A 27,769-nucleotide genomic window follows, 5' to 3' on the forward strand; every position below is an offset into this window, starting at 1 on the left:
TTGAGTTCTAACTAATGGGAGGTAGGCTCAAACATGTCTACCGTATCCAGGCCTGGTATTTACTGATGACCACCTCTGCTCTCTCCCTCATCTATATAGTCAGGAATAAAGAGCTCTTAGATGTCAAAGCCAGAGGATACAAGAATCTTAGCTTGGAGATAGCATAGAAGAACAACTACCCAACCTCTGCTGGCCAGAGAGGGAGATCCAATTGTATTGAGCCACTGACATGTCATGGGTTGCTTGTTACTTTGGGGTACCATAGCTTATCCAGACTAACTCAGAAACAAAAACATGCAGAGAATGAACCAAGGAACTAGTTGGTCAAGATACAATGAATAGTCCTAGTTTGAAAGAGGTGCTGATGTATTTTTGATATGAGTTGCCCCTCCCCCAGGCTTGTGTTGAATTACTAGTCCCCAGCTGGTAGCAGCACTATTTGAGTAACTGGGCCTATAGAGAACTAGGTCAATGAGAGGCATGCCTTTGAAGATTATCCCCAGTCCCTGGTCCCTTCCTCTTCTCTCTGCTTCCTGTCTGCCAGGGGTCAACATCCTTTCCACTATGACTGACTGGAACTCTAAGCTAAAACACACAATTCCCCTCTTAAATTGTCCTGCCAGGGATTGGGCCACCGCTGTGGAAGGCTAATATACATGGGCAGCGTGCTTTTTCATCAAGAAGAAAGTAATTGTTGGAATTGTAAAACAAAAATAACTGCTAACTTCTTGCATCAGTTTCTGTTGGAACCAGACAGCTACGCTGGCATGGGGGCAGGTCTAGTACCAGGAAAATCTGAGTGTGTAGACCACAGTGTTCAGAGGTAGAATTACAGCCAGTCCATTCCCAGACTCAGAGTGTTTCATGATCCCGTGAATTAAAAACTTCTCTTCCATGCATTTCAATAAGTGGCAGTCAATTTCTGTAGCAAAACAATATTCTCATTTTAAATTGCACACCATAGCATGTGGCATGCCTGGGGACCACCTGTTGAAGGACGCAGTCATTTGTAATTAAGGAAATACAAAGTCATAAATGGTCACAGCCAGTCCTTGTTAGAATATGGACACACATGTTTAAACAAACAGTACACTCCCTGGCCCACGGTTGCCCTAAGCCAATGGGCCAGAAATTGATGCTTTGTTGTTTTTGATGACCCCAGGGCCTTTGCATCATCTACTATCTTCTGTCTGAAATAAATATGAATGCTCATACTTCCAATGGCTAGTTCCCTTAGTTTTGTCTTCTGCAAGTGTCTATGTAAACTTAGGAGAGTTTGACATTTCACTGAGGCCACCCTGCATTTCCTCAATAGCCTATTTGTGTCACTTCTGTTCCAGCCTCGGTCATGTGCATGCCATTCCTTCTATATGAGTACAGATTCACATAGTTCCAAAAGGTCCCACTTCTAAGTCAATTTCAACTTAGTCTCTTCCTCTGCAAAGTCTGCCATTTATTAATGGAGTCGAGGACTGCAGCAAGAAGCAGGAATCATCAGGGCAAATGCTCCCTGAGAATGTCCTATTTTAAAACTCCCTGGAGGGCTGGTGTGTATATAGTAAAGTGATTACTAACCATGAACTCATGAAGCAGTGGTCTGCATTCCCATCCTTCATACTTATCATGCCCTAGGTACTGCTAAAATATCTCCAGTGTAACTAAAAATATGTATGTTAAATGAAGAAGAGATGGATAAAAGCCAATGGATATTACTCCATCAAGAAGGGTCTGTTGTTTTCCCACGGAGTTTCATACTCAGTGTAACTTCATAAGAGTTTATCTCACTCTTTCTTTACAGCTGTCAGAGCTCTGCAAGAATGCTACCAATAAAGCCACTGGAGACCAGGGAGATGGCTCGGTTGGTATGATGCTTATCCTGCAAACAGGGGACCTCAGTCCAAGGTCCCGAATCCATGGTGGAAAAAAGGCCAGATGTTGATGACATGTTTGTAATCCCAGAACTGGGGAGGTGCAGACAGACGGGTCCCTGGGGCTCACTGGTCAGCAGCTTACTCTAACCAGAGAGCCTCAGGCCAGCAAGAGACCTTTGTCTAAGGAGGGTGATGTTTCAAGCATGACATCCAAGACAATCCTCTGGCTTCCACATAACCATGCAAGCATGTTTGTCTATACAAGCAACTTGTGTCTACGAGCACACACTGGAGGGGAAAGGGGAGGGGAGGGACATGAGGAAAGGAGGAGGGGAGGGGGAGAGCAAGCCATTAGACTTTGAACAAAACTGAGGCCCAAAAAGTGGTAGCAGTTTGACTCATGAACAATTATTATGTCCAGACTGGAATTGAAATTTCTCCATGGTAACCTGATTTGAGAGGTGTAGCAGTTCGGATGAGAATGACCCCCCGTAGGCTCATAGGCTTGAATCAATGGTCCCCAGTTTGTAGAACTGTTTGGGAAGGATTAGGATGCATGGCCTTGCTGTGGGGATGTGTGTGTCAGTGTCTTGAGCTCAACTTGCAACTTTGAGGTCAGGTGTGAGCTCTCAGCTACTGCTCTACTTCCATGCCTGCCTTCCTGTCGCCGTACCTCCTACCATGATGATGACAGAGCCACTGTCTGAAACTGTAAGCAAGCCCTCAACTCAGCTAAATGCTTCCTTCTATAAGCTGCCTTGGTCATGGTGTCTCCTCACAGCAATAGAAGAGTAAGGAAGACAAGAGGCGACAGTACATTCTCAATCTTATAGGCTAGAAGCATCCATTCATCCCCCATGATACTCAACCCCCAGTTTAGCCAGTGAGGGCCCATCCAATACAATGCAGGATGCTAATACAGTTAAATGCAGCTAATCTTGAATTTCAGGTGATATGTTTTGAAAGTTATAAACATGGCCCAAATATGGGGCCATGGTTATCATGGAGCACACACTAAAAATTATCCTGGTATTTGTCTAGAGCTCAAACTTAACTGCGCATTCTGTTTGTGGTTGTTTGTTTGTTTGTTTTTATTGCATGTTTGTAAACACAAGTAGGTGAGTATAAATTGTTCTGTTTGCCAAGTGTGATGGTGCTCTACCTGAGGTTCTTCCTGGTCAGAAATGAGAATGAGTTCCTATTTCTCTGCAAAGTCAGACTTTTCTAATATGGATCCAACACTGCTCTTGGGCTCCCTAGTGTTCTATATCAAGTGGGCTTCCTGTCATTTGATATTATGGCCAGGACCCAGGAACTCCTCAGTTTGCCCAATTATTCATCTCTCTTTCCAAGAGCTGTCAGGTAGGACACAGGGGTGGCATTTGCTCATGGAAGACACCCTGACAAGACAGGAATCACCAGATGCCATAGGCAGGGCAGTGGCCTTCCCATTAGAAAACAGAAGCCATTGATGTTGGCCCTGAGCAACCACATTAGCAGTTTGTGTGAAACTGAGGTACAGGAAGGTTTTCTTTGGAAAGCTGAAGCACAGAGGAGGTAGCCTGGCTGTCAGCCCTTGGTGACATCTCCATCCCAGATGGAAGAAACCTGGTCATCAGTCTCCTTTAGAAAACTATGGCTAAAATGTGGATTTGGAGCCTGTGGCCTCTCAAGGTGGGCTGCACAATCAGGGAGGGGGATATAAAAGTGACAGCCACACCCGTATTCTCCAGAGCATCAGAAAAGCTGCAACAGCAGTTGCTCTGCAAAGTCACTTTCCTTGACGGGATCTCATGCCATCTGTGAAGTGCAGAGCCCTGCAGCTCAGTGGCCACTCAGCTTCAGCCACCTGACAACTCCCAGGCCAGTGAGAGACGCTGCTTAACAGCAGCCGAGGTGGTCCTTTGATCTTCACACATACACACACATTCACACACACTCACTCAAACACACACACACACTCACTCATATACACACTCACACAGACACAAAGACACACACTCACTCACACACTCAAACACAAACACTAATGCAAGCAGACACAGGAAAGCCAGCCCAGTTATCTGAGATCCCACTTGTAGGCTTCAGTTCCAATGCAGTGAAACCCGTCGTACCCGGGGCCACTTAGACCAGTGGCGGAGGTTGGGGGGGAGTCTGGCACCAGTACCTACCGTGTTACTCACTTGACTAAGGAAAAACAATGAACGAAACAAGGCCCTGGTTCAGTTCATCGCAATTTATTTAATTTAAAATAAAAACAGAAACAAAAAATGACAAAAATTCAGTTTCCAATGAAAAAATGAACACTTTGGGTAATTAGCCAGCTTTTTCTCTTCCTCTCCCTGTAGGCTGTTCTCAAACCAATCAAATAAGTAAAACCAATTTTGACTGGAGTCCATAAGGCATGCTGCACCAATTAAATTACACCAATATATTATCATAATACCTTTGAAATGCCTTTCAGACCAATAAATAAAAAAGACAAATTCAAATTAAAAAGTCAACTTTTTATTACCAAAAAAATATAGAAATTAAATAAAAGTCACAACATGGATTTAATAAAAAAAAAATGTGCAGTCAAGTTTCTCTCACTCTCCTGTCCCTTTTTCTTTCTTTTTTTTTTCTTTTTCCTTTTTATGTCCTCCTCCTCCTTCTTCTTCCTAGGAATGATACCATGCCAGTAAATCCCTACAAAACATTTCCAGTTTGGCAACAAGCAGTCAGTCTGTCATTCACATTTGTACTCAAGACAGCAGGCCTGGACAAAACATGCCTGAATTTCACCCTGCAACGCGCTCCTTTGGTAAAGAGCACCAGTAACAGAGAGAGACTCAAACTCAGAGGGACTGAGAATTGTCATGTTGCCTAGGGTCTTGAAGCACTTTCTTAAAAACTGATTGTGCCTTGAAATTAACCTGCAAAACGAAGTACAATTCCACCCCCTTTGGCAGATGTGTAAACGAAGAACAAGAATGGAAGGGCCCTAGAAGCAGAGGACCAGGAGCGCTCCCGGCAGGCGACTCTCCCACTCTGCCCTCTGGTGACTCTGCAGAAATAAGTCAAGCATACCTTCTTTGGCTGGGGATCAGCTGACAGGGATGACAGGGCTCCATTAGAAAATTGCTCTTTCAGGGCTTTGCTCTCTAGTCTAACTCATTTCCTGCAGGGACAGTCAGCATCCCAGCTAGAAGCAGCTGTCAGAACCAAGCAGGGGCTTGGAAAACCACTCAGCCACATCTCCAGCCTCATCTCCAGCCTCCATGTACGGGAAGCAGCTCTTGGAGCCACAGCAGGTGCCTGAGACCTCCAGATCAAGGCAGACCTGGACTGGACTCAGTGTCAGCCCTGGAACGGAAGACATACCAGGGCCCCTGTTCTGGGTGTGAAACATTTGGTTTTCCTTCCCCAATCCCTTGTCTTTGAGAATTCCGCCAAAAGAGCACACACTGGTGACCATGGTGACCGAGAAGGAGAGAGGTTTTCCTAATGGAGTCATCTCAACGGTGGGAATACTAAACAGACACAATCAACTGGCGAATTGGGGAAACTCCCATCAACCAGTATTGGCTGGTATACCTGAGACCAGCTGCCTGCTGACAAAAGGAGGCAAGGAGAGGGAGGATTCCGAGGTTGCTGTCCTCTTTGCACCGCCTAAACTCCAAAGCCAATTCTCTACCTATAGATTTTTCTCCCTTTTAGCCCCCTCCAGAGTTCAGGTAGGAGGTGAAACTGAAGGAAAGGAATCAAAGCAGCTTCCCACCACATCCTGCTCAGCTCAGGTCCAAACAAGGAGATGCAGACTCGCCTCATAGAGCAACATCTCCCTGACAACTGTCCTCAGTGCTGTGACATATCTTGTATTTTCCCCAGGATGCATCCTCCCCCACCCGTCTGAGAGGCTCTCAGAAGGCAGGCACCTTAAAAGAAGGATTCTAATTTGACTAAGCCAGTAGATCCCATGGTCAGCCCAGAAAGACTATTTCAACCCCTCAGTGTGCCCAGGGTCCCCTCCGTGGAGATGACATCACCTGTAATCTTAGTGTTCAGAGATTAGATGACTAGCTGGAACATTTTTAAGCATCCTGTCACCCACACACACACCTCCTTTCTGCCTCCTCCAGAGCCATCTGGATGGCTCCCGAGGAAGCGTCCCTAAGCCTAAATGCAACACTCTGCTGTTTCAACATCTTATTCTGTGGGTGGATGGATGGATGATGGATGGATGGATGGATGATGGATGGATGGATGATGGATGGAACCTGTTTTCTCTCCCAAAATGAGGAAGATCAAAACCACGAGACAGAATACTTAGGCCTGAGGAGACAAGAGCTTTCTGTCAAACTGGACTTTTCTTCAGCCACATATTTTACCTACACACTAGCTCCCCAGAAGCAACTCATCTACAGTTAAGGGTCCACACCTGTGGGCGAGTGGGGCCTATGGCTGAGCCAGTAGTGCTTTGGAGACTCTGAGTAGCATCACGTCCCTGTGCAAGTGAGAAGCCAAGAGGCAGGGTTCCAGTTAATACTGAGACATTTAAGAAAGTGATAAGTCGCCCCTTGCTGGCGTGCCTCACCGTCCATTCAACTGTGCAAAGACCACGGCAGCTCTGTGCCCCGTTATACACAAAGCCCTGGCCTCTCACACTGCCAAGTGTCTTCCTGCTCACCTTCAGAAGGTCCCACTGAAGAAGAACAAGACACGAAAGAGGAGAAAGAAGAGGCAGATCCCAGGAAACCAAAAAGTTACCCCCACTGGACTATTTCCGTAACAGAGTTCAACACATTCTCTCTCTAAGCAAGCTCTGTCTTCTACTCAAGGTCCAGGAGCAAATTAACACATGTCATGCTGTGCCATGAAAGAGTTAACCGTTTGTCTTTTAAACAGGGTGCTTTAATCTAACTCCAGGGGCTTAGCCATGGCAGGCATGCTGTTGCCTCTGCTCCTGATTCCCCGGCAGGCAGTTATTGGTACTCACTCAATGCTCCCTGGTGTGCTAAAATCAGGTCACAGTACAGACATTACCAATCGATCACCAATTCACACTCAGGTTGCTGAAATCTTGCTAGCCCCTATGTAGTCAGACTGGGCTTGCTAACATACTCATCCAAAGCAGATGGTCTCAGTCTTTCTCCCCCTCTTCCAGAAACATCTAGATGACTTCTAGGAAAACACCCCCTTTCCCTCATAATGCCCCTTCCCGTTTCATGCTGGCCAACACCACCTTCCCTGTGAGATGTCATCTGGGAATGCCAGTTAGGACCCACATTCTGACTGGCAGCTGGCAGAACTGGTAAAGAATGGTTTCCATCCCTTTTAGGTGCTGACTCAAGGCTGTAAAAACCAGCCAGGCCAGATGTTATTAGTACTTTCCCAGTCTGTTGCCGTGACCAACCAGCATAGAGGTAACCAGCCTGCAGGCTGAGTTCTGTTCTCCTCCCTTGGACTCCCCCACCCACCCATCCCATCCTCTGTGCCCTGAAGGGCTAGTTGAGCTTGCTGCAGATCTCCAGCGCTTTCTTATACACCTGAGTCACATCGTCCATGTCAGTGAGGAGGGAGAAGCTACTGTCTGCCAGCCGGTTCCGGTACCGCTTCGGGTACTGGGGCCGGGGCCGGTTGTGTGGTGTCTCAAAGTCCTGAAGCTGGAGGAAGTTTTCAGCAGAGACGCAGCTGCGGATGCGCTGGCGGGCTGGCCGGTTCTCCTGAAGATCTAACAAGTCGAAGGAGTCGCTGGACAGGACACTGTCATCGCTGATGACACTGGACGGGCGACTGTAGCTCCGAGAGATGCCATCAGATGGGACACCGGGAGGTGACAAGGATTCCAGTGTGGGTATTTCAGAGCCGGCGAGGGCGGGGTCTGTGGCACCATCCGAGTACCTGCTGCTGTGTTTCAAGATGCCCTTCCTCCGGCAAGACAGGCTGTGGGAAGTTCCCCTGACTGGGTCTGGGGGAGGGGAAGAGAGGCCACCACTGATGACCACGTGATCACTGTCCAACAGCTCTGAAGACTCGCTGCGCTCTGGGGATGAATAGTAACCAGACTCTCTCTGCTGGGTCTTTTTCAAGATGCCTTTCTTGGGCATCGTGGCAGACTGTTTGAGGCTGAGCGTCCCTGACATATCTGCCTCAGGGGAGCTGGGGAGGGGGATGGCAGTCCGGCACAAATCTTGCTCCATTTTGAAAGGGGATGGTAAGGCAGGGCTCACAATGCCTTCGATAAAGCCAGTGCTATGGGAGCGGTGCTCACTGTTGCTCCTCTTCTTCAGGATGCCCTTGGGCCTCTTGGAACTCAGCTTGGATGGGCTTTCAGGTACGGCGTCCTGGCCAGACTGGGGAAAGTCGTTCTCTTTCTTGGACTTCTTCAGTGACCGCTGCCGTTCCAGCACCACCTCAGAGGCCCCGGGTTTGGCCAGTCCCTTCATCTTGGCTTCAGCCTCAGCCTGTAGCCCCGTGGAACGGTGATGCCAATCAATGATCCTCGCCAAGAGTGGAGACTCAGAGTCAGGAAGGGCATCACAGTCACAGACGCTGTTCTTATAGCCCCAGTTTACCCACCAATGGTTGGCGATGTCCTCGATGGTGGCCCTGCGATCAGGATTCACCATCAGCATCCACCGGATGAGACCCCGAGCATCTAAGGAGTGAGAGATAAAGGGAGTCAGGCTCTTTGTGGGAGCTTTTGGTGAGGTGACTTTCCACAAATGGCTAGAGATGTGCTCACTTCGGGCAAAAAGAAAGAAAGGCAAAGAATGCATTTGGAGTGTTCCAGCTTCATGCTCAAGCAGAAAGCCAAAGTCTTTAGACTGTACAGGAAAAACCTAACCAAGGCTCAGAACCACAAACCACAGAGCTCCCCCATCCTGGTTTGCTTTCCTTCCACATACACACAGATGTACATGTGTACCAGCAAACACATATATCTGTGTGTACATGGATGCCACAGAATAACTTCAGGAATCCTTCCTCAAGCCCCGCTCAACCCTTTTCTTTTAAGAGAGGGTCTTCCATTGGCAAGGCCTCACTGAGTAGGTCTGGCTGGCTGGCCAGCAAAGCCCTGGGCTCCATCCATTTGTAACACAGCAGCTGTGGGATCATAAATGTTATTACCATGCCAGGTGTTTCGGGTGCGTTCTTAGGCTCGAACTCATGTTTTCATGACTACGAGGCAAGCATTGATCATCTGGGCTGTCTCCCCATGATCTGCTCTATCTATCTATCTATCTATCTATCTATCTATCTATCTATCTCTATCTCTATCCTATCAGAGGCTGTGGCCACAAATAAAGAGATATCCTGGAACCACTGACCTCCATCCCAGATCTGTATCAAGTACAGAAGCCCAGGTAATAGAGAAAGAATTCAAACTAAGTCTCACTACTGCTTTGGCCAATAGCATTCTTATCAAAACAAAAAGCAGGTGTTCATTGGTAGCCTTCCAAAGGTAGGTCCACATAAACACACAGTCAGTCCCCTGGCAAAGGTGCTAGAGTCAGAGCAAGAGAGACAGAGACACTCACCTGTGTCAGGTGTGGCTCTTACCCGACACACCTGGGCAGGGAAAACTGCCATAGCTATGGCTGGCCCCACTCTCAAGGTCTTAGCCAGGATCCTAGAGCCACGCCCAGCAAGAGCCATGCCCAGTGAGCTCGCCTCCTTAGGCTGTCTGACATAAGCCCTATTGGTATCCAGCAAACTGAGAACTGATCTTTATCTGCCTTCCAGGTGGCCACAGCCTATGATAAGAGATAGAGACAGACAGAGACAGAGACAGAGACAGAGACAGAGACAGAGACAGAGACAGAGACAGGGACAGGGACAGGGACAGGGACAGGGAGAGGGAGAGGGAGAGGGAGAGGGAGAGGGAGAGAGAGAGAGAGAGAGAGAGAGAGAGAGAGAGAGAGGGAGGAGATAGAGAGAGAGAGACAGAGAGAGCGAGAGAGAGCGAGAGAGAGAGAGCCCAAGAGTGAGCTGGGGGAAAGGCTCCAAGGATGCTGAGGAAGCCCTGGGAGGCTGCCTCCTCCCCTCAACCACTTAGGAAGGCTGATAAGAGCTGGCAGAGCCCAGCGATGGGGACAGAGCGATCACTCCTGAGAAGGGACAGGATAATCAGTAAGAATTTCCTGAACTCATACAATGTGCCAGGAATTTTACTGACACCAGTTAGTGAGTAAAAGGCCACCAGCAATCTATCATCTATCTATCTATCTATCTATCTATCTATCTATCATCTATCTATCTATCTATCTATCTATCTATCATCTATCTATAGCTATCTATTACCTATTGATCATCTATCATCTATCTATAACTACCTATCATCTACCTATCATCTGTCTACCATCTACCCACCCATGTGAGTCCTCATCCTTCTACACTGTCAGGTTTACCTAAACTTGTTTGCAAGCCCCAGTCAATCCCCTCAGCTCTTTTGTAGGTATCCTGTGTGCATGGCACACTAAAGTCCTCTAAAGCAGACATGGCTGGTTCTCTGGCTGAGCTGTCAGGCTGGAAATAAGCAGCCCTAGTCTGTTCACTTGTGTTATTCCTGCTGGAAATCTGCCATTTAAACGGCCCCCACACCAGTCAAAAGTTCTATGTGCTGTCCCTCAATGTAAGAAGACCTTGATGAGCCCTCAAGGAGAAAATACATGGCACATAAACTTCATTCAATCATGAGTAAAAGTGCCATTGGCCACTGAGTTTGAGGTTTGAGGGACTTTGAGAAATAGAAAGCCTTTTCAGAGCTTGAATTTATAGCAGAGAACTGCCACATTTTATACAGAATATAAAAGCAAGAAGTGCTTTTGGCTGTCCTGGAAAACATCTCACCTAAAAGGCCAGCTTTTCCAAGAACTGATACGAGAGAAGAGTGGGGAGCAGTGAGTGATGCCTTATAAATCTAGAGAGAGTGTGAGCTGGCTCAGGAAAACCAAGCACTCTCCCACCAACCCCCAACCTCCATCAGACACGCACCTGAGGGTTGTGTGGGCTCCCGGTACTCTCCACTGCTGATCTGCCGGATGAGATTTTTGTGATCAAAGCCATCGAAGGGCATTGTTCCATAAATGAGAGTGTAAAGCAAGACGCCCAGGGCCCAGCTGTCCACCTGCAGCAGAGACACAAGACACATAGGAGATAGTATACAGACCCCAGATGCTCTCCAGACCACTGGCATTGCTGTGTGTAAGTATCTACCCAGAACACTCCCAGGATCCTGAACCCAGAAGGCAGATCCCCACCACAGCCTGACAAAGGACAATGCAAGTCCACCCTGTTTCAGAGCACTCTGAAGTGCTTACTGCCCTGGTCCTCATAATGAGTCCACGAGGCAGGTAGAGTTTAGATTACTTCCAGCTCAATTTGAAAAATGAGAATAGAAGTTGGGGGAATAAGTCTCTTCTCCAGAAAAGCCCTTTCCCGGAAATGGAGATAAGGCTGGGATGCAGGATCCCTCATGGCTAACACAAGAACCAGCTCCTCCCCTCCCCTCCCCTCCTCAGAAGGCTCAGGGATTCCAAAGTCAAATCCTACCAGAGCTGGGCTGATAAGAAACACAAAGACAAAGACTGAAAGATCTTAGGATGTAAATGAGGAAAGTCGGGGACAGAGACAAACTGTAGACTTTGCCTATCTTAGGCAGGCAATTTCTTCACGGCTTGTATCACTGTGTAGTACAAGTGCTGGACCAATGCTACCCGAGGCTTTGGCTTTTACAGAGAAGTCAGAAATATGACTTGTGTGTGGAATCTCTCAGCTACTAGACGTTTGCTCAGTTTTTTAAAAATGGAGATGAACAAGGCCAAATAAAGCATGTTTACCGAGCAGGCCTAAATGCCAGCGTGCAACCCCAGACACTAACCATGACACTAACCACCAAAGACCGAAGGGCATTTGACAATAAATGTATAGGGCAGATTTTAACATTTGTCCAAGTTGATCTCTAAGCTCATCCCTTATATTTTTTTGAAGGTCTTCTCTTTACTGTAATTGTTAGTGATTCTGGGCACCCCTCCCTTTATCCCAGCCCTGCCATCAAAACAGTCTCAGATGGATAAATATTTGGAAGAAACATTTCTATCCACCAAGCAGTTGCTATTCAAAGGAGAAGGGGTGGATGAGCCCCTGAAAGGGAGGTTCTTATAAGAGAGCAATTCCTAACTCATAGTTATACAGATGCTGTACAGGGTGTTGTTGTTGTTGCTGTTTTGTCAATTTGACACAAGATAGGGTCACATGGAAAGAGGGAACTTCAGGTGAGAAAAGTCTCCATCAGATTGGCCTATAGACCACTCTGTGGGCATGTTCCTGGTTAAAGTGACATGGGAGGGTTTGACCACTGGCAATGGTGCCAAGCTTTGCCATGTGGTCCTGGGTTATATAAGGACTCAGGCTAAGTGAGCCCAAGCCTTCCAGAGTCCAAGCCTTCCAGAGCAATTCAGTAAACAATGTTCCTCCATAGTCTCTGCTTCAGTTCCTGTCTTCCAGTTTCTGCCTTGAGACCCTGTCCTGAGTCCCCCTCAGTAGACTGACTGTAAGCTGTAAGCTCAAATAAACCCTTTCTCCCCCAGGCTGCTTCCAGCTGTGGTGTTCATCATAAATACAATGTATTTACATAAATTGCCTTATAAAATGAACTAGGACAGATGTATATCTTATAGTGGCCATGAAAGCTCTCTAAGGCATGTAAAGGAATACATTTCTCATAAAAGAGAAGATGCCATAAAAATTTATTTTCTTAAATATAAACACTAGCCCAAATATGGGCAAAAGAGATATACATGGATAAAGGTTTCATTTATATTTATTCTGTTTATCTTCATATAGTAGGGGAAAATTAAGTGTCTAGAGCCAGGGAAATTATTAAAAATATAATAGTACATGCATAAAAACAGGATGTTGTGTGGTCATTACAATCCTATGTTATCAACAAACTTGAAAGGTACCACTAAATAACTAGGAACTGTCAAAAGGCCAGTGTGCATGCGTGTGTGTGTGTGTGTGTGTGCGTGCATGTGCGTGTGCGTGTGCGTGTGTGTAATATAGTATGCATAGCTTGCCCTTTACTAACTTGGTCTCAGTTATTTTCAGATGGCCTCAATTATTTCTTTAAAAATGTCACTTTTGAAAAATCTAAAAGGAAAGAATGAAGAAAGGAAGGAAGGAAGGAAGGAAGGAAGGAAGGAAGGAAGGAAGGAAGGGAGGGAGAGAAGGAGGGAGGGAGGGAAGGAGGGAAGGAGGGAGGGAGGGAGGGAGGGAGGGAGGGAGAGAGGGAGGGAGGAATGAATCTATCTTTATCTCTAAGGCTTCTCTAAGGTTTTGCACATCTTCTTCCAGGTCTCTATATTAATGTTCCTATAAGTCAAAGTTCCCTTTGTTTGGCCTTTGGGGGTTTTAAGAATGTCCCAAGATCTAGTTCTTGCCTCCCTCCTCCCTATCCCTCCAGCTCTCTGATCTGCTATGCCAGCAGTCTGCCCACCTCTGGCCCTCGATAAGGCCTGCCGTTGACAATCTCGGGCGATGCATACAGTGGGCTCCCACAAAATGTTTGCAAGAACTTGTCCTTCTGGTACAGGTTGGAAAGCCCAAAGTCAGCGATCTGTAAAGAGAAGCGAGACCCACCAAAACCTGTTAGAGACAAGTCGCTAGCATCTGCAAACTGATTCAAACTGCCCAGGGCCACCACTGTGTCTAGTCCAAAGTCTGCACCAAACAAGAGCCTCCCACTGCATTCAAGAGCATCCAATAATGGTATGGCTAAAGTAGAAAACACCAAAGTCCTTAATGACCCACTTCCTCCTCACACAAAACCACCAACTGGGGACTCATGAGTCTTTAGGGGCCATTTCACATGTAAACCAAAACATCCAATAACAACTGCTTCCATGAAAACCACCACTTGGTGTTTCTAACAAGCACTGAAGTGCAGAGAACTTATCTATGGATTGTGTTCCAAAGTCACAAAGGGATGCTTAAAACTTTCAAGAGTATTATCCTCTATGTCTGCGACGGTTTCTTTTCTAAACATGCATGTCTAGGATAATTTACAAATCAAAACAGTAAGAGATTAGCAATAATAAATAATAACAAAACTGAACAATTATAACAATGTAACTTATTGCAATAAAATGATCAGGCAGTATCCTTGTTCCTGCACTTTGTGGCAGGATTAAGTAAAATAAGGTCAACTGAACACCTGAACAAAGGTACTACATTTTATAAATGGGACAATTAGTAAGTAACGGTTGGGTGGGTAGCATATACAATGCAGATACCCTGGACAAACCGATGACTCACTTCTCACCAGGACAGATGGTGCAAGACTATGTCACAGCACTCAGAATGGCACACAATCTAAAACATACACATTGCTTCTAGAATGTTCATGTGTTATTTTGGTTCATGGTGAGTAACTAGGAGTGTGAAATCTCAGGTAAGAGGAAGTGGAATTTTGAATCGTTTTGGTTTACTATCTTGAAGACTGAGCCTATCAGGCATATCAGTCAAGGGCTCTGCCACTGAGCCACATCTCTAACCCTTGCCTTCCCTTTCTTATAGCAGTAGGGACTAAACATGGGGCCTTAGCTCCTGCAGTATTATTAACTGGAGACAGGATTTCAGTTTCTCAGGAAGGCCTTGATGTAACTCTGTAGGCCAGGTGGGACAGGATCTGGTGACTCTCCTGCTTCAGCTTCTGGGCCTGCTGGGACCACAGGTGTGTCACCAGTCCTGACTAAAGGCAACCAGTAAGAAACTACTCATGTCACTACACTCACAGTAGCATGCGTGTCACACCGTGGAGAATCCTAACTTATGCCACCACCACCACAGCCACCACCCACCGACACTGCCATCTTTTCTTCATTTTATGTGCATGTGACTCAACATGAAACACACAGAGCACCAAATATTGACGCATTACATTTCAGCCTAAACTCTCCCGCTGTGTGACACGGAGATCATGGAGACGGCCATGACAGTCTCCCAAAAAACAGAAAGCCAGGATCTCTACCTGTCCTGTCTCGCAGGTGTATTATAATAAAAAGAAAACCGTCAACTGAGGTAAGGTGGAGCACACAAACCCCAGCCCCCAGCTTGCACATCCTGTATAAATATCTGATGTAACCTCACTTCCATATTGCCCTCTATGCAAAGGGCTTTGTGTCATGTCCTTTCCAGCAATGCGGTTACACCTGCATGTATACAGTACATGCACACATATAAACATAGACATATCTGTACATACTAAGCATGCTATGTCTGCCTTCTCTACCAGACTCTGAGTCCCCTGTGTCTGCTCTAACATTTTTGTACCTTCCTCTCTTTAGCAGCTGCCCCTGGCTAAGAAATAAACTTGTCACTGAATCGGGTATTATATTTTGAAAAGTATAAGGAATTAATAGCTATATAAAATAATAGTAATCCCAATTTTCATTATCAAAACTCCCAATTATCCAGCACTGTTTGTTGAATTCTCTAAGCCAATTCTATCCCAAAAAACCCTGTATTTATATATATATATATATAATGCCCAATATCATAAGGATACCTAATTAAAAATAGATTTAAATCTTATTGCTCAAAACGATCAATTTTATGTTATGGCAATTTTACCACAATGTTTTAAGAATTCCACTTACCAAACAAGAAAACAGATTTAGGGAGTCAGAGTTACTTATCTGAAGAAATGTGAGCACTGGGCAGCCATGTGTGTGTGCGTGTGCGTGTGCGTGTGTACCACTTACAGTCCTAGCCTTAGATACACACTGCCCTGGGAGGGTCTGTGGATTTCATCAGTCTCAGCCAGCCTGGTAAGGTGAAGCTCCTGTGTGCTCCAACCATCTCTAGCCTGATTTCCACTTGAGTGTTAGCAGGAGCTGGGGCTAGCCACATGGCTGGGGATCCTCTGGGGCTGAATGCCACAGAGCTGCTTTGAATGAAGCCCTTGAAATAAGCCTATTTTTGTTTAAAAAAAAAAAAAAGGAACGTCATTCAAAGGAGCTATGCACAACCACCCTCAGAAAAGGCATTCCTGGGGCTCAGGTTGCACTTAAGGGCTCTGAATTCCACTTGCTTATCAAGGCCCCAGACTGCCTTGCAGGAAGTTGGTGGGAAGCTTTTACAAAGTACATCCTGTCAATCAAAAGAACGGACCAGTTCAGCTCTGGAGATTCCAAGGAGTCCTGAGGCTTCAGCCTCCCTCTGGCTATGGGTGCAGCCCTGAGAATACACCCAGCAATGCCAATACCTTTGGGGTGTGCTGGAGCTTTCAAGTGACTGCCCCAGGAGCTCTCCCCACTTCCCCCTGCGCCCCTAGCCCCAGGCTGGGCATCTCTGCTTGCTCTGCAGGCAGTCTAGAGAAGTGTGTTTATGTTTCACCCCACTCCCATCCTCCCAGACTGATGCTTATCAGCCTCCCTGTAAAACTGTCACTGCTGCGGACACAAGATTAATAGAAATCCAGATTAGGCCGTGTTCTTGGCACTTGAACGGAAAAGCAATATTAATCAACACACACACAGCGTTCTCAGACACTGAGCTCGGCTCTAGGATTTTTTAATGCCACATGGAGCTTATGTCAACTATTGCTAAATGGGGAGACACCACAGGGTCTGAATGGACTACTGCTAAGTGGGGAGACACTGGCGGTATGAATACACTCAGAAGCCTCAGTTCTCTTATCTGTAAAATGGGGGTGAAAATCTCCTTTACCCCTGCGGTGTTCTAATTCAATTCATAAAGCACACACAAAGCATATACACAACAATAATGGCACATTTGCCTTTAAACACCGATAAGTAACTGATTTCATGATGCAGGAGAAAGCGCATCTTCTAATGCCAGGGACTGTCAGTAGAGAACAGAAGGTCAAGGAGCCAGCTTTGCAAGTGAATTAGTTTGAATCACAAAATGAAGAAGTTCTCTTCTTTGACCTGAGTCAGGAGGTGGCAAGCCACATGCGTCTAGTCTAATTAAAGCATCTCCACATTTACCAGAGAGAACCAACTGGCCTTGGGCTCACAGCCTGGGGCAGCAACCAACATCAAACAAACAAACAAAAAGTAATGCGGCTATCTGGTTTGCATTGTTTTGCTCGTGAGCTTTTCCGTGGTTCCGGGTACTAGTTTTCCACCAAATGCCATTACTTACGGCTTCCTTTCTAAGTAAATCCCAGTCCACAAAGGGACCCAAACTAAATACAAGCACCAGAAGTGATCTCCACGGAGAAGAGACCTGACTGGCGGGAAAGGGGGCTGCTGAAGGCTCGGGGAGCTAAGGATCCAAGGAAATTCGACAAGATACACCGGAGGCTCCCCAGCTGCCCATCTCTGTAATTCTGTCCATCCATCGACTCCACTTCTTACCGAATTCTAACGGAGGCATGCCAGTCAGTGTAGCCCTACGTCTAATCTGCTCCCCCAGCCTGAATCATCAGCACCACCTCATAGCATCTCAGAAGACACACTTAAGCCCCTCCCCGGGCCCTTTAGAGTAGTAGCTCCTGCTGACACACTGTTACACTTTGGAGAAAGAGGCTTCGCTGTGTTTTGGGGAGGTTGGGGTTGTCTGTTTGGTAGTGGTGGTGCAGGTGCTGAACTGTTGCCCTGTCCCATACTAGATCAGAACCACTCTCTGACTCACACTCTTTATCCTGTAGCTCAGCCTCTGCTCTGAAAGGCATCAGAGAAGGTAAATCTCTCAAGTTTAACTTGGACTGTCTGTGTAACTACCCATCCCCTTTAGAAGTGTGCCCTGCTAAGTGAAGATCAGAGTAAGGAAGATAAATTTGAGGGGTGGGGGAGAGTTACTCACATGTCAGTGAGATTAACCCTACTTTGACACAGGCGAACCCTGGAGACGAGGGCAGTGTGAAACAAGCCAGGCACAAAAAAAAGACACTCATTGTCTGAGTCTATTTATATACGGTCCCTAGAGTAGACAAATCATAGAAAGGAGAACAGTAGTGACGGTCAGGGCCTGGGAGAAAGAGAAGCAAGGAGCCAGGACCTAATGGGCATGGAGAGTCAGGTGCAGAGTAGGCTGAGGCTCTGTAGCTGGGCGCAGGGATGGTGCTACAATACCAAAGGTACTTCCCGCCTCTGTGCTAGACACCCAAGTACAGTAGGCTTTGAGTTACATTATGCATATTTTGGCATCATCGAAAAAGAACTAACCCCAAGGTCACTATGAATAAGAAGCACATGTGATGCAAAAGGAGGTACCAGTTTGTTGACTTTAACTGCTACCAAAGGAGGCTTACAACAGGGATAGTTAGGAACGTCTGCCCACCCCTGGCAGTGTCTAAGAGGATGTGCCCTACACTCAAAGATCAGAGGCTTAGGAGTCCTAAGAATAGGGGCTGAACTTTGACTTTGTCAATACTCAGTAATAATTGGTGGGTACCACCAAGCCTCTCAACCTGTCTACCTACAAAATGGTCTCAGAACTCTCATCTATAAAGATGCTAAAAGGACTGGAGACTGTGAATCTCAGACATCTCCATTAACACCTAGAGGCCATCTCAGAAGGGAAAGCCAACCTCAGAGCCAAGAGAAGTAATCTTGACCTAGGTATGAAAGGGGCATGTCCAGTGTGAGTGGCAGCATCACAGGAAGGAGAAAAACCAAGGTGGGTAGAACTTCTATATGCTAGTTCCAATCCCGGCTCCATCTCTTTCCAGTTCTGAGGCATGCTAGTCAGTCCAGCCTTACTCCTGCCTGGTCCTTGAGCCAGTATCATCAGCATCTCTGAGCATCTTAGAAAGCAGAGTCTCAGGCCGCGCCCAGGCCTGCTGAGCGGATAGCTCCATTACAACCAGAGCCCCATTGGTTTCGCTTGTACTACAGCCCTCTTGAGCCTGAGACTTTTCTGTAGAACGTGGCTGACAGTGACACCGTAGTCCACTAGGAAGAGCTGTTGAGAAACCAAATTAACAGGCACATGGCAAGTGCAAATCCAAGGTCTAGCATGTAGCATGTCTTCAGTAACAGAACTGTGACACCCCTACATCTATGAGTCTCCGTTGCTAGGAAACAGATCCACAGCAGCACTGACAGATGTTGTGAGAATCAAACTCATTGGGCAAGAACTGTATTGATCACAGCACCGCAGCTGTGAGCCAGGCACTGCCTAGGAGCCCCACATAAACCTTTGCAGCCAGTCTCACAACAGCCCTTGGAGAAAGGTATTATGATTACAATTATGATTATTAATTATATTATTCCCTCTTGGCAGATGAAGAAACTGAGGCACCTGTCTTGCCCAAGGAGCCTGCTCAGAGCCACCCTAGCTGTTAAACTACATGTCAAGGAGAGTTATTGTTCACAGGAAATGGACATTCTGTGACTACAGGAAGATAGTAATTCCATGCAGGAAGACACACTCCATTGCTCCTTTCCGGCCTTGGAGTTAATTACTGTGGCTTTACCCAGGACAGCCACCATCCTGTACAGTCGAAAGGAAGGCAGCAAGTGGAACAATGAACCATAGGGAGTCGACTGGCTTTCATCTTTAGAAGAATTATTTCTTGAGACTAGTAATCACCAACCGGGAGCAATCTGGGAAACTCTTATAGAGGGCATGGCGAGGGCTACCTTGCAAAGGATGCTAATGCACAGCCAGCTCCACTTAGCTGCACACACGTCTCTGGCGTCCTGTATGGCTGCTCCGCCCACAGCTCAGCTGGGCACTGGCCACTATTAGCACTTGGAGATTCTCTCCCAGGGACAGCTGTTAGCAAGTCAACAGCACGCAAGATAAGAGAATATGAAAGCCATCGATGGCCTTCCCTCAGACAGAGGGCAAATCGTGGGGTTGGCAGTAAAGAATAGTTTACAGTGGAGTGGGAAGAGGTTTGTAGGTAGCCTCATTGCTGATGAGGAATCGCCTTGTCTGAAGAAAATGAGGCACTTGGTCCCACCCTGGTGAGGATACTCTAAAGACTAAAGGAGATGACACATGGAGGCCTGGTCCAGGGCTCCAGCTTCCAGCAGGAGTTCAGCTAATGTGCTTTGGTCCTTTGGTTTCAGCCCATCTGGGAGCTCATCATCGGATGCTACCCATCAGATCCTTCCCCAGCCTTCAGAAGGCTGCCTGTCACCACTTCCCCCTCAAAGGCTTTCAGCTCCATCTGGCTAGACAGACCCACCCCTTCCTGTTTAGCATGCCCAGATGGCACAGGGGCATCTGGCCTGCCAAGGGATAAGGAAAACTCTCTGGAGGAAGACCCCTAAAGGACAGACAGACAAGGGAGAGTGGACAGGGCATTCGGGCAGAGGGAACCCTGCGCTCCAAGGTCTGGAAGGCAGAGAAAACTCTGTAGATTTGAGGAGTTCAGGGCAGCGTAAAGGAGCCTTCCCAGACCAACCTCACTGAACGGCACTGAGAGACCCCATCCCCACCCTGACCAACCTCCTTCACTGGACAAGTGGATCACACATTCCTTTGTTTTCTGGTCTCAGCCGCAGAGGAAACCCCAAGTCCACTGCAGGGGAGGAGGACACACATCTCATCTTTTCCTCCTTAACATTTGATGGTTCATTATCACCACTAGTTAAATGACTAGTTAAAAGACGCAGAGCTCCGAGACAAGAGAGGCCTGACCATCTGACTCAGCATTAAATACCCCAACACCCGGCACAGGACTAAAGACATAGCATTCAAAACTTGGTTAAGTATTTTATGATCAAAGAAATATGGTCTCTAGTAGATATTCAGCTCCTGGAAGGATAGAAGAACAAGCACAGGCAGCACGAGTATGCTGTGATATAAATAGTCCCATATACACGCACGTGCACATACAATGGGTAAATGAACTAGTTAACGCAAGACTACGAAGTTCTCACACTCCAAAGCCATGATCCCGGGCTTTGCCTCGCTAAGCTGCCAAGATTTCTATCTCATCTTGTCACTGCCATTCAAAGCGGCTCTCTTCCGCACAGCAGCCATGCCTCCATTGTCACACAGGCTGCAGAACATCTCCTCTCTGTTCCTCTTCCCTGAGCGCTGAGAGCTCAGCAGATTCCCAGCCCTCCAAGTGGAGGTCAGGTGACCCGGGCGCCTGGCCCTCTTCCGGGAGGCACTTCTACAGGAGCCTTCTCTGGGAATGATCAGCATTCCATTCTCCCAGAGAGTGGGATGTGAATCTGGCCTGTTTTCATTAATTGCAAATTAATGCTAGGCTGGGTGCTATTTTAGTCCACACTTCCACAGAGGACGGAATGCTATCCGAGGCAGCGCATCGCGCTCATTCCTTCTGCCGTTGGACTGCAGGAATATTTTTAGAAGCCGCACCCTTTCACCATGGCCAGATAAATAATTCCCAAAACCAGATGTGCTCTTTGCAAATCAGCATAAGGCGCAGAAGGAAAGAGGAACCAGTCTTATGGCTCACACCAAAACTGCAGCAACCTCTAACACAAATCAGCCAGAAGCATCTTTAGAGACTTCCCCAGGGCACAAAAGAGGTGGACCCACAACGTGACATCCACTCCTCCTGCCCTTAGGAGGATCTTGCCACTCGCATCTGGTTGGTTGGTAGTACATCTGTACCCTGAGTCCCCCCTAGGCCAGGCAGCGGTGGCCTTTCATTCACGCAGAGGCCAGCTTGTGGCCATGTGTATGACTGCTTCTGTCAGCAACTGTCCTTTCTAAATATGCTTCTGCAAAGTGCTGAGTCAGGAAGAGCAGAGCCCGTGCAGCCGGAAGGCAAATCAACACCAGCTGAAACACATTTCTAAAAACCCTTGGAAGTGGGTGCGAGAGGATGGAGTTTGCCTGGAAGTCAAACATGGGGGTTTTAATCCTGGTTTGGTGTTCCTTTGCCCGCAAATCAAACAGTTCTAAATGCCTACATGTGCCAGGCACCACAGGATGCTCTGGAAAAAGAAAGACACTGCAAACTACTGATCTCGGGCACATCCTTAGACGGTCTAGGTTGGAAAGCGACCCTCAACAGGTTCGTTCGCATAGAAGATCAGGTCTTAGTGGTGCCTCTGTAACAGCGGAGGAAACAGTAAATAATGATTTATTAAAGGGACAGATTTGATTCTGCATGTGTGTGCATGCGTGCCTATGCGCCCACGCATGTTCCCACCCTGGTCAATGTCAGGAGCAGGAACAGAGATTCCCAAGAAAAAAGACAAAGAAAAATATAGGACCAAAGTTGATCTTTGTAAAGTACTATGTGTGCTACTTGACTACAAAAACACAGGATCCCAGGTGGAAAACCTGGCCACCAAGAGCCCCGCGCCCGACAGTCTCTGCCCACCAAGAGCCCTGCGCCCGACAGTCTCCGCCCACCAAGAGCCCGCGCCCGACAGTCTCTGCTTGGTTGCATTTACAAATGAGCTGTCCTTACAGGCTGCTGCCCCATTGTCCCCCACTCTCTGAATTCTGGCCATTCTTCTCCTCCATTAGGGAATTCTATGACTCCACAGGAAGCTATGCGCCTTATCACTTCTGTGACTACAGCGTGAGACCAAGAGGTCACACTGTACCACAGAACCCAATCCCCAGGCAAGAGGCTCACATTCCAGACCTTGTAAAGACTACATTTAGTTCTGAGGGCTCCCAGCGACAGGTGGCAGGAAGAATCTGGACAGAGTGTCACTGAGATCAATAGATGGTATAAAACCCTTAGAAGGCCAGGGTCCAAACTGACAGCAGGCCCGACCACCACCGGACCCCAGAATCATTTTTCCAGCTGCTGGCTTCCCATGTGCTTCCTCCTTCAGGGGCCAGCCACTTAGGCAAGCTCTTGGGATGGACATGGCTAAGCACCATGCCTTTGAATGCATTTTTAGATAGTTTCACATTTGTTGCCGATGCCTAGATCTGGGCATTGCCCACAGAGACTCTCAGGAAAAAATTGACTGGAGAAAATAAACAAACAGTAGGCAGCTCTTCTTCCTACTTGACAGGAGAAGCTAAGTTCAATGGGTGAGACATTTATCCTAAACCTTGCCATCAGCAGGAGACTGAGCTGCAGCACTAATCTGGGCTGTTCAACTTTAGAGCTGGACTCCTAGATTGGACTCATTTGTAGACAGTTGATCCCAACAGTTTAATTTTGAACATAGAGAATACCTTGTAAAGGCCGTAGAGCAAGTCTGTGGCTGTTACTATTACCTATTTTGTAACTGAAGGAACTGGGTTATATGGGCTTTTTCCTATATCAAGGAGCTGGGAAGCCCTATAGCCCATAAGTTGGTTTTTTGTTTGTTTGTTTTTTCCCTCTGTCAATACTGGGGCTGAACCAAGGGCTTCAGACATGTTTAGCAGGTGTTCTGAAATCTGAAACACATCGCCAATCCATAATTTTTGAACTTGATAGTTAGTGCTCCTTCTAGAATAATCCAGCCACTTGCCAGAAAGGGATTTGATATTTCATTTCCTGTTCCTAGGGAGAACTGTTTCAACTCTCATTTTCACCAGGCTCTAAGGGCAGACAAAACTATGTAACTGAGGCCAACTCTTCTGAGTAGCAGGCCATGGGGATTTATCTCTCAAGGACTGCTCAAAGGACGCTCATGACTAATGGTTGACAGCCATGTTCTGCAAACCTAAAACAGCTCTATCCTTCCAAGCAAGGATGTGGTCCATCACACACCCACTGACAGACAGCGACAGGAGCAACTAAAGAGGAAGATGTGAGGTTGTTGCCATGCCTTGTCTGGGGACCAGGGTCCAATTGAGGGCCACCTCAGTGCTGGGAGTCCTGAAGCCATTTCATAACAAAACCTGTACAGCGAGCTCTGTTTATTTTGAAAGGGTGTTTGCTTACTTTGTGGCTGTGGTCTAAGGGACATTCACAGTGTTCCCAAGGAGGCCCTTGAACCCCGCAGAGTCTTCTCCAGCAGCAGTCAGAAATAAATGTGAACTCCATTGGCCACCCTTTCTTTAAAGGAATCAATCAATCTTAAGACTGACTTATTTCTAATGGTGTGTAGTTACATGTGTCTGGTATGTGGACCTCATGTGTCCTCAGAAGCCAGAAGAGGGTGTAGAGTCCCCTGGAGCTAGAGTTATGGGTGTTTGTGAGCAGCCCAACATGGCTGCTATGAACTAAACTCAGGTTCTTTAGAAGAGCAGCAAATGATCTTAATTGCTGGACCATCTCTCCAGCTCTCAACACACGTGGTCTGAACTACCGCCATCTTTATCCCGCTCCCAATGCCATAGCTGGTTCAAGTGTAAGATGGTGAGGAGGAAGAGGCAGAGATGTGAGGTGGGAAGTCACAGTGACTTAGAGGCTTGGGAAAGGCCCCTAAGTCGGGGGTGCATTGTTTGACTGCAGTCTCAGCACTAAGGAAGGTGAGCTCTGACGATCATCTGTTCAAGGTCATCCTCAGTGACACAGCAAGTCTGAAACCAGCCTGGTCTACAAGAGACGCTACCTCAAAGACAGGGACAAAAAAAGAGGAGACTTCTAGGTTTAAAATAATCTGGGGCCCTTCTAGCACATTCTGCATAATAGTGTGAACTTAACCGTTACATACCAGTCACTGTTACTATGGATTTGCTATCTGATTTGTCTGTGCCTCAGTTTCCCTATGTATATATGAGCTATAAGATGAATAGCGCTCATCTCATATGCTGTCTGAAAGAGTGATTTATGAAAGTATTAAGCACATGGGAACTAAAATACATGGGAAATATGTGTGTTACTTTTGTGGTAAGAACTCCAGATTGTGAACTTCCTGAGGACAGGGACTGTGTGTCAGTCATTGTCCCAGCAGGAAGAAGGGAGTCTGGCAGGTTGTGAGGAACTCCTTAATGCCTGCTAAATTAAACTATTTGGATGAGCCTATTGCTGGGAGTCTTTCCCAGAGCCTGCCTACCAGCAGAGGGAGCGGCTGCGTCAGATCCGGGCTATGGAGAGCCACGCCTACCCACCACGCCCACCCGCCATTCCCAGCACCCCCTGGCTGAGTTTTACCTTAATGTTGCAGTTGTCATCAAGCAGTATATTCTCGAGCTTCAAGTCCCGGTGGACCACACCATTCTGCAATGAGAAGATGGAAGAACTGAGCAGGAGCGTGTGAGATGACAGTCAGCAAGAGAGCTCTGGGGAGGAGGGAGAGGTAGCCAGGCATAGGGAACAAGTCTGACAGATGAAAGAAATGCACCAGCCAGCCCCGGTGGTCTTCACCTCCATCCTTCAGGCCTGCTCTTGCTGTCAGGACGCTCCCCAGACAGCAACCAGCGACAGGAGAGCATTAGTCACTTGCTGTGTGGTTAAAGGAAAAATGACTGGAATCCATTCTCCCCCAGAGCCTGTAAACCAGCAGGGGGATTCTTTGTGGGAATGTAATTCCACTGTGTCTGAGACGGGGTCCCAGGGATGCAGCAGACATCTCAGCTGGTGACTCGGAGCATAGGGCTCCAGGGAAAGCCTACCTGCCTGTCTGTCTGTCTGCCTATCTGTCTGCATCCCTCATGCTGGAAAGAGGCCTGACCTAGTCTCCTAAAGCTTTGTCTTGGATACTTCCTAAGCAGCCAGCTGGAAAGACTTAAAAGTCCCTCTCCACTCTGCAGGACTCAGGGCTGATGAAAAGGGTTGCAGGCCAATGAGACCAGAGCCACTGGGAACTGTTACACAGTGTGACCTTTTCATTCAGGCAAACTCTGGCCAATTGGGAGGCTGGACTTGAGAGCAGCCAGCCAGCTGAAGGGAAAGGACACCAGCGGGCTGGGGCGAAGGTGCTGTCCGGCTGTAACACTGGGCCTGCTCAAGTCTCTTAGGGGTGGGTGGGCAGAGCCATCTGAAAGAAGTGCTTGGGGGCTGTGTTGGATGTGCGTGGGGGAGTGGGTTTCCAGCATTCCCGCTGCATAAATGGCTTCTGTGGAGAAAGCACTGTGCTGAACTAACTGATGAGCATGCCTGCACCTGGTTCTTTGAGTTTGTTTTCCTTTCCTTTTGACAGCTTCTAACGTCTCCACAACTACCAACTTGGAGAGAGATGGCATGAGGTGTCCGGAGATTTAGAAATGCCCCCCCAAAACACGTCTCCTAGAGAAGAGAAATGGAGAACAGGAAAGCTGGGTTTTTTTGGCTTTAAATGAAATACTGCGAGAAGTTTGTTTCACGTGGTCACATTCCCAGCTGACAGAAGAAGATGGAATGAGTCTAAGATCATCCCATTCATACCCAATCCACAAACTCACACACTTCAAACAATGGAAGTGGTCTGCAGTGCTTCCCAGCATGACATGAGGAGGGGGCTCAGAATGCTGCATGATCTGATCATGAGTGTCTCTCGTGTCCACAGAGAGGTCAACCAAAGGTTGTGGGTGTGCACATCTATCACCCTAACACTGATCTACAGAGACAGCCAGATCCTAAGGACTCACTGGCAAACCAGCCCAGTGGAACTGGCAAGCTCCAGGTTCAGTGAGAGACCCTGTCTCTAAAGCTAAGGTGGGAAGTGACAGGGGACACCTGACAATGACCTCAGGCCTCTGTGTACACATGCACAAACACGAGCACGCGCGCGCGCGCGCACACACACACACACACACACAAGCATGGGATTTGAATGGGGGATTTTTCTCATCCTAGTCTGTAACATCTCCACACGTTACAATGAACTAACCAAGGCTTTTATAGTATTAAAGCCACCATGAGGTGCCTGAAAACAGTCTACGCCCAAAGTTGCAGGCCCGGCTGTACCTTGTGACAGTAGTGCACAGCAGACACGATCTGCCGGAAGAAGTGTCTGGTCTCCCTCTCGCTGAGGCGTCTCCTCTCACTGATGTAATCATACAGCTCTCCTTTGCTGGCATATTCCATGATGATCACAATCTTATCTTTGTTCTCAAACACTGTGGGGGGTGGGGAGAGAAACAAACACTCTGTTATCCAGCAGGATGGAGCAAGGAAGACCATGGAGATGTCACTGAGCCAGACGAGGCTCAAGAACAGGTTGCAAATCTATGCATTCAACATCAGGGGACTTGGGACAATGGTAGCTTTACCCTGTCCCTGCACCTGCCTCATACAGTTGAGGGAAACATCCCGGGTCTTTTCTGCAGACTCCACCCCCATTAACAAGATCACCTCTTCCCAGTGCCCTCCCACCCCTGCTTAGTTCTCTGTAGAGAGAAGAGAATTAATGAACACAAGTATGGGGCTGTGGGGACAGTTCAGTAGGTGAAGCGTTTGCTGCCTAGATGTGGGGGTCTAAATTCAGAACCCTAAAAAACAAGCAAAAGCCAAGCACAACAGCATGACATGTCTGTGATCCCAGTGCTCCCACGCGTGATCCCAGTGCTCCTATGTGTGATCTCAGTGCTCCTATGTGTGATCCCAGTGTTCCTATGCATGATCCCAGTGCTCCTATGTGTGATCTCAGTGCTCCTATGTGTGATTCCAGTGTTCCTATGCATGATCCCAGTGCTCCTATGCAGGAACTGGGATGTAGAGACAAAGAGAGTCCCTAGAAGCTCCACAAGCCAGGCTGGCTGACACAGCACCAAATAAGAGACTGTTAGGAACAAGGTGGATCTGAAGACTGACAGAAGCGGTTGTCCATTGACTTCCACGTCTATCATGGTTCACATGCACAACAGGCACTTCATAGACACACACACACACACACACACACACACACACACACACCTGCTGCTGCTGCTATCCATCAACCATCTGACGCAGGCAGGGTATCATATCACTGACAAAGCTTCTCTGGTCTCCATCCTGTTATGTCTTTGCTCATTTAGACTCACCAGTTTTCATACACACCTTAATGTTTTTACTCACACAATCTGACGGGCCCTTCTTAGACCTGTTTGGCTCATTCAAACTTACAACACACCCCCAGGGAACATTTTTTGAAATTTTATCATTTAAAAAAAAGCCGGATGAGGACAGTCTATAGAGGTTGTGAGACTTG

The 27,769-nt window shown here is 47.4% G+C and overlaps 1 protein-coding gene across 1 annotated transcript in view; it reads right to left on the reverse strand.

Moving 5' to 3' along the window:
* Positions 1-4,087: 4,087 nt before the first annotated feature.
* The window catches only part of Nuak1 (NUAK family kinase 1), a 66,736-nt gene continuing 43,054 nt past the window's right edge, over positions 4,088-27,769 (reverse strand). The window contains exons 3-7 of the mRNA XM_028776977.1: positions 26,548-26,699; positions 24,814-24,879; positions 13,354-13,473; positions 10,851-10,983; positions 4,088-8,511 (exon numbers count right to left, since the gene is read on the reverse strand). Coding sequence (XP_028632810.1) covers positions 7,358-8,511; positions 10,851-10,983; positions 13,354-13,473; positions 24,814-24,879; positions 26,548-26,699 — 1,625 coding nt within the window. The 3' untranslated portion in view covers positions 4,088-7,357. The remainder of the gene's footprint in view (positions 8,512-10,850; positions 10,984-13,353; positions 13,474-24,813; positions 24,880-26,547; positions 26,700-27,769) is intronic.

This window comes from Grammomys surdaster, unplaced genomic scaffold (assembly GCF_004785775.1).
Source record: "Grammomys surdaster isolate TR1022 unplaced genomic scaffold, NIH_TR_1.0 275, whole genome shotgun sequence".
In the NCBI taxonomy this organism is placed as follows: Eukaryota; Metazoa; Chordata; class Mammalia; order Rodentia; family Muridae; genus Grammomys; species Grammomys surdaster.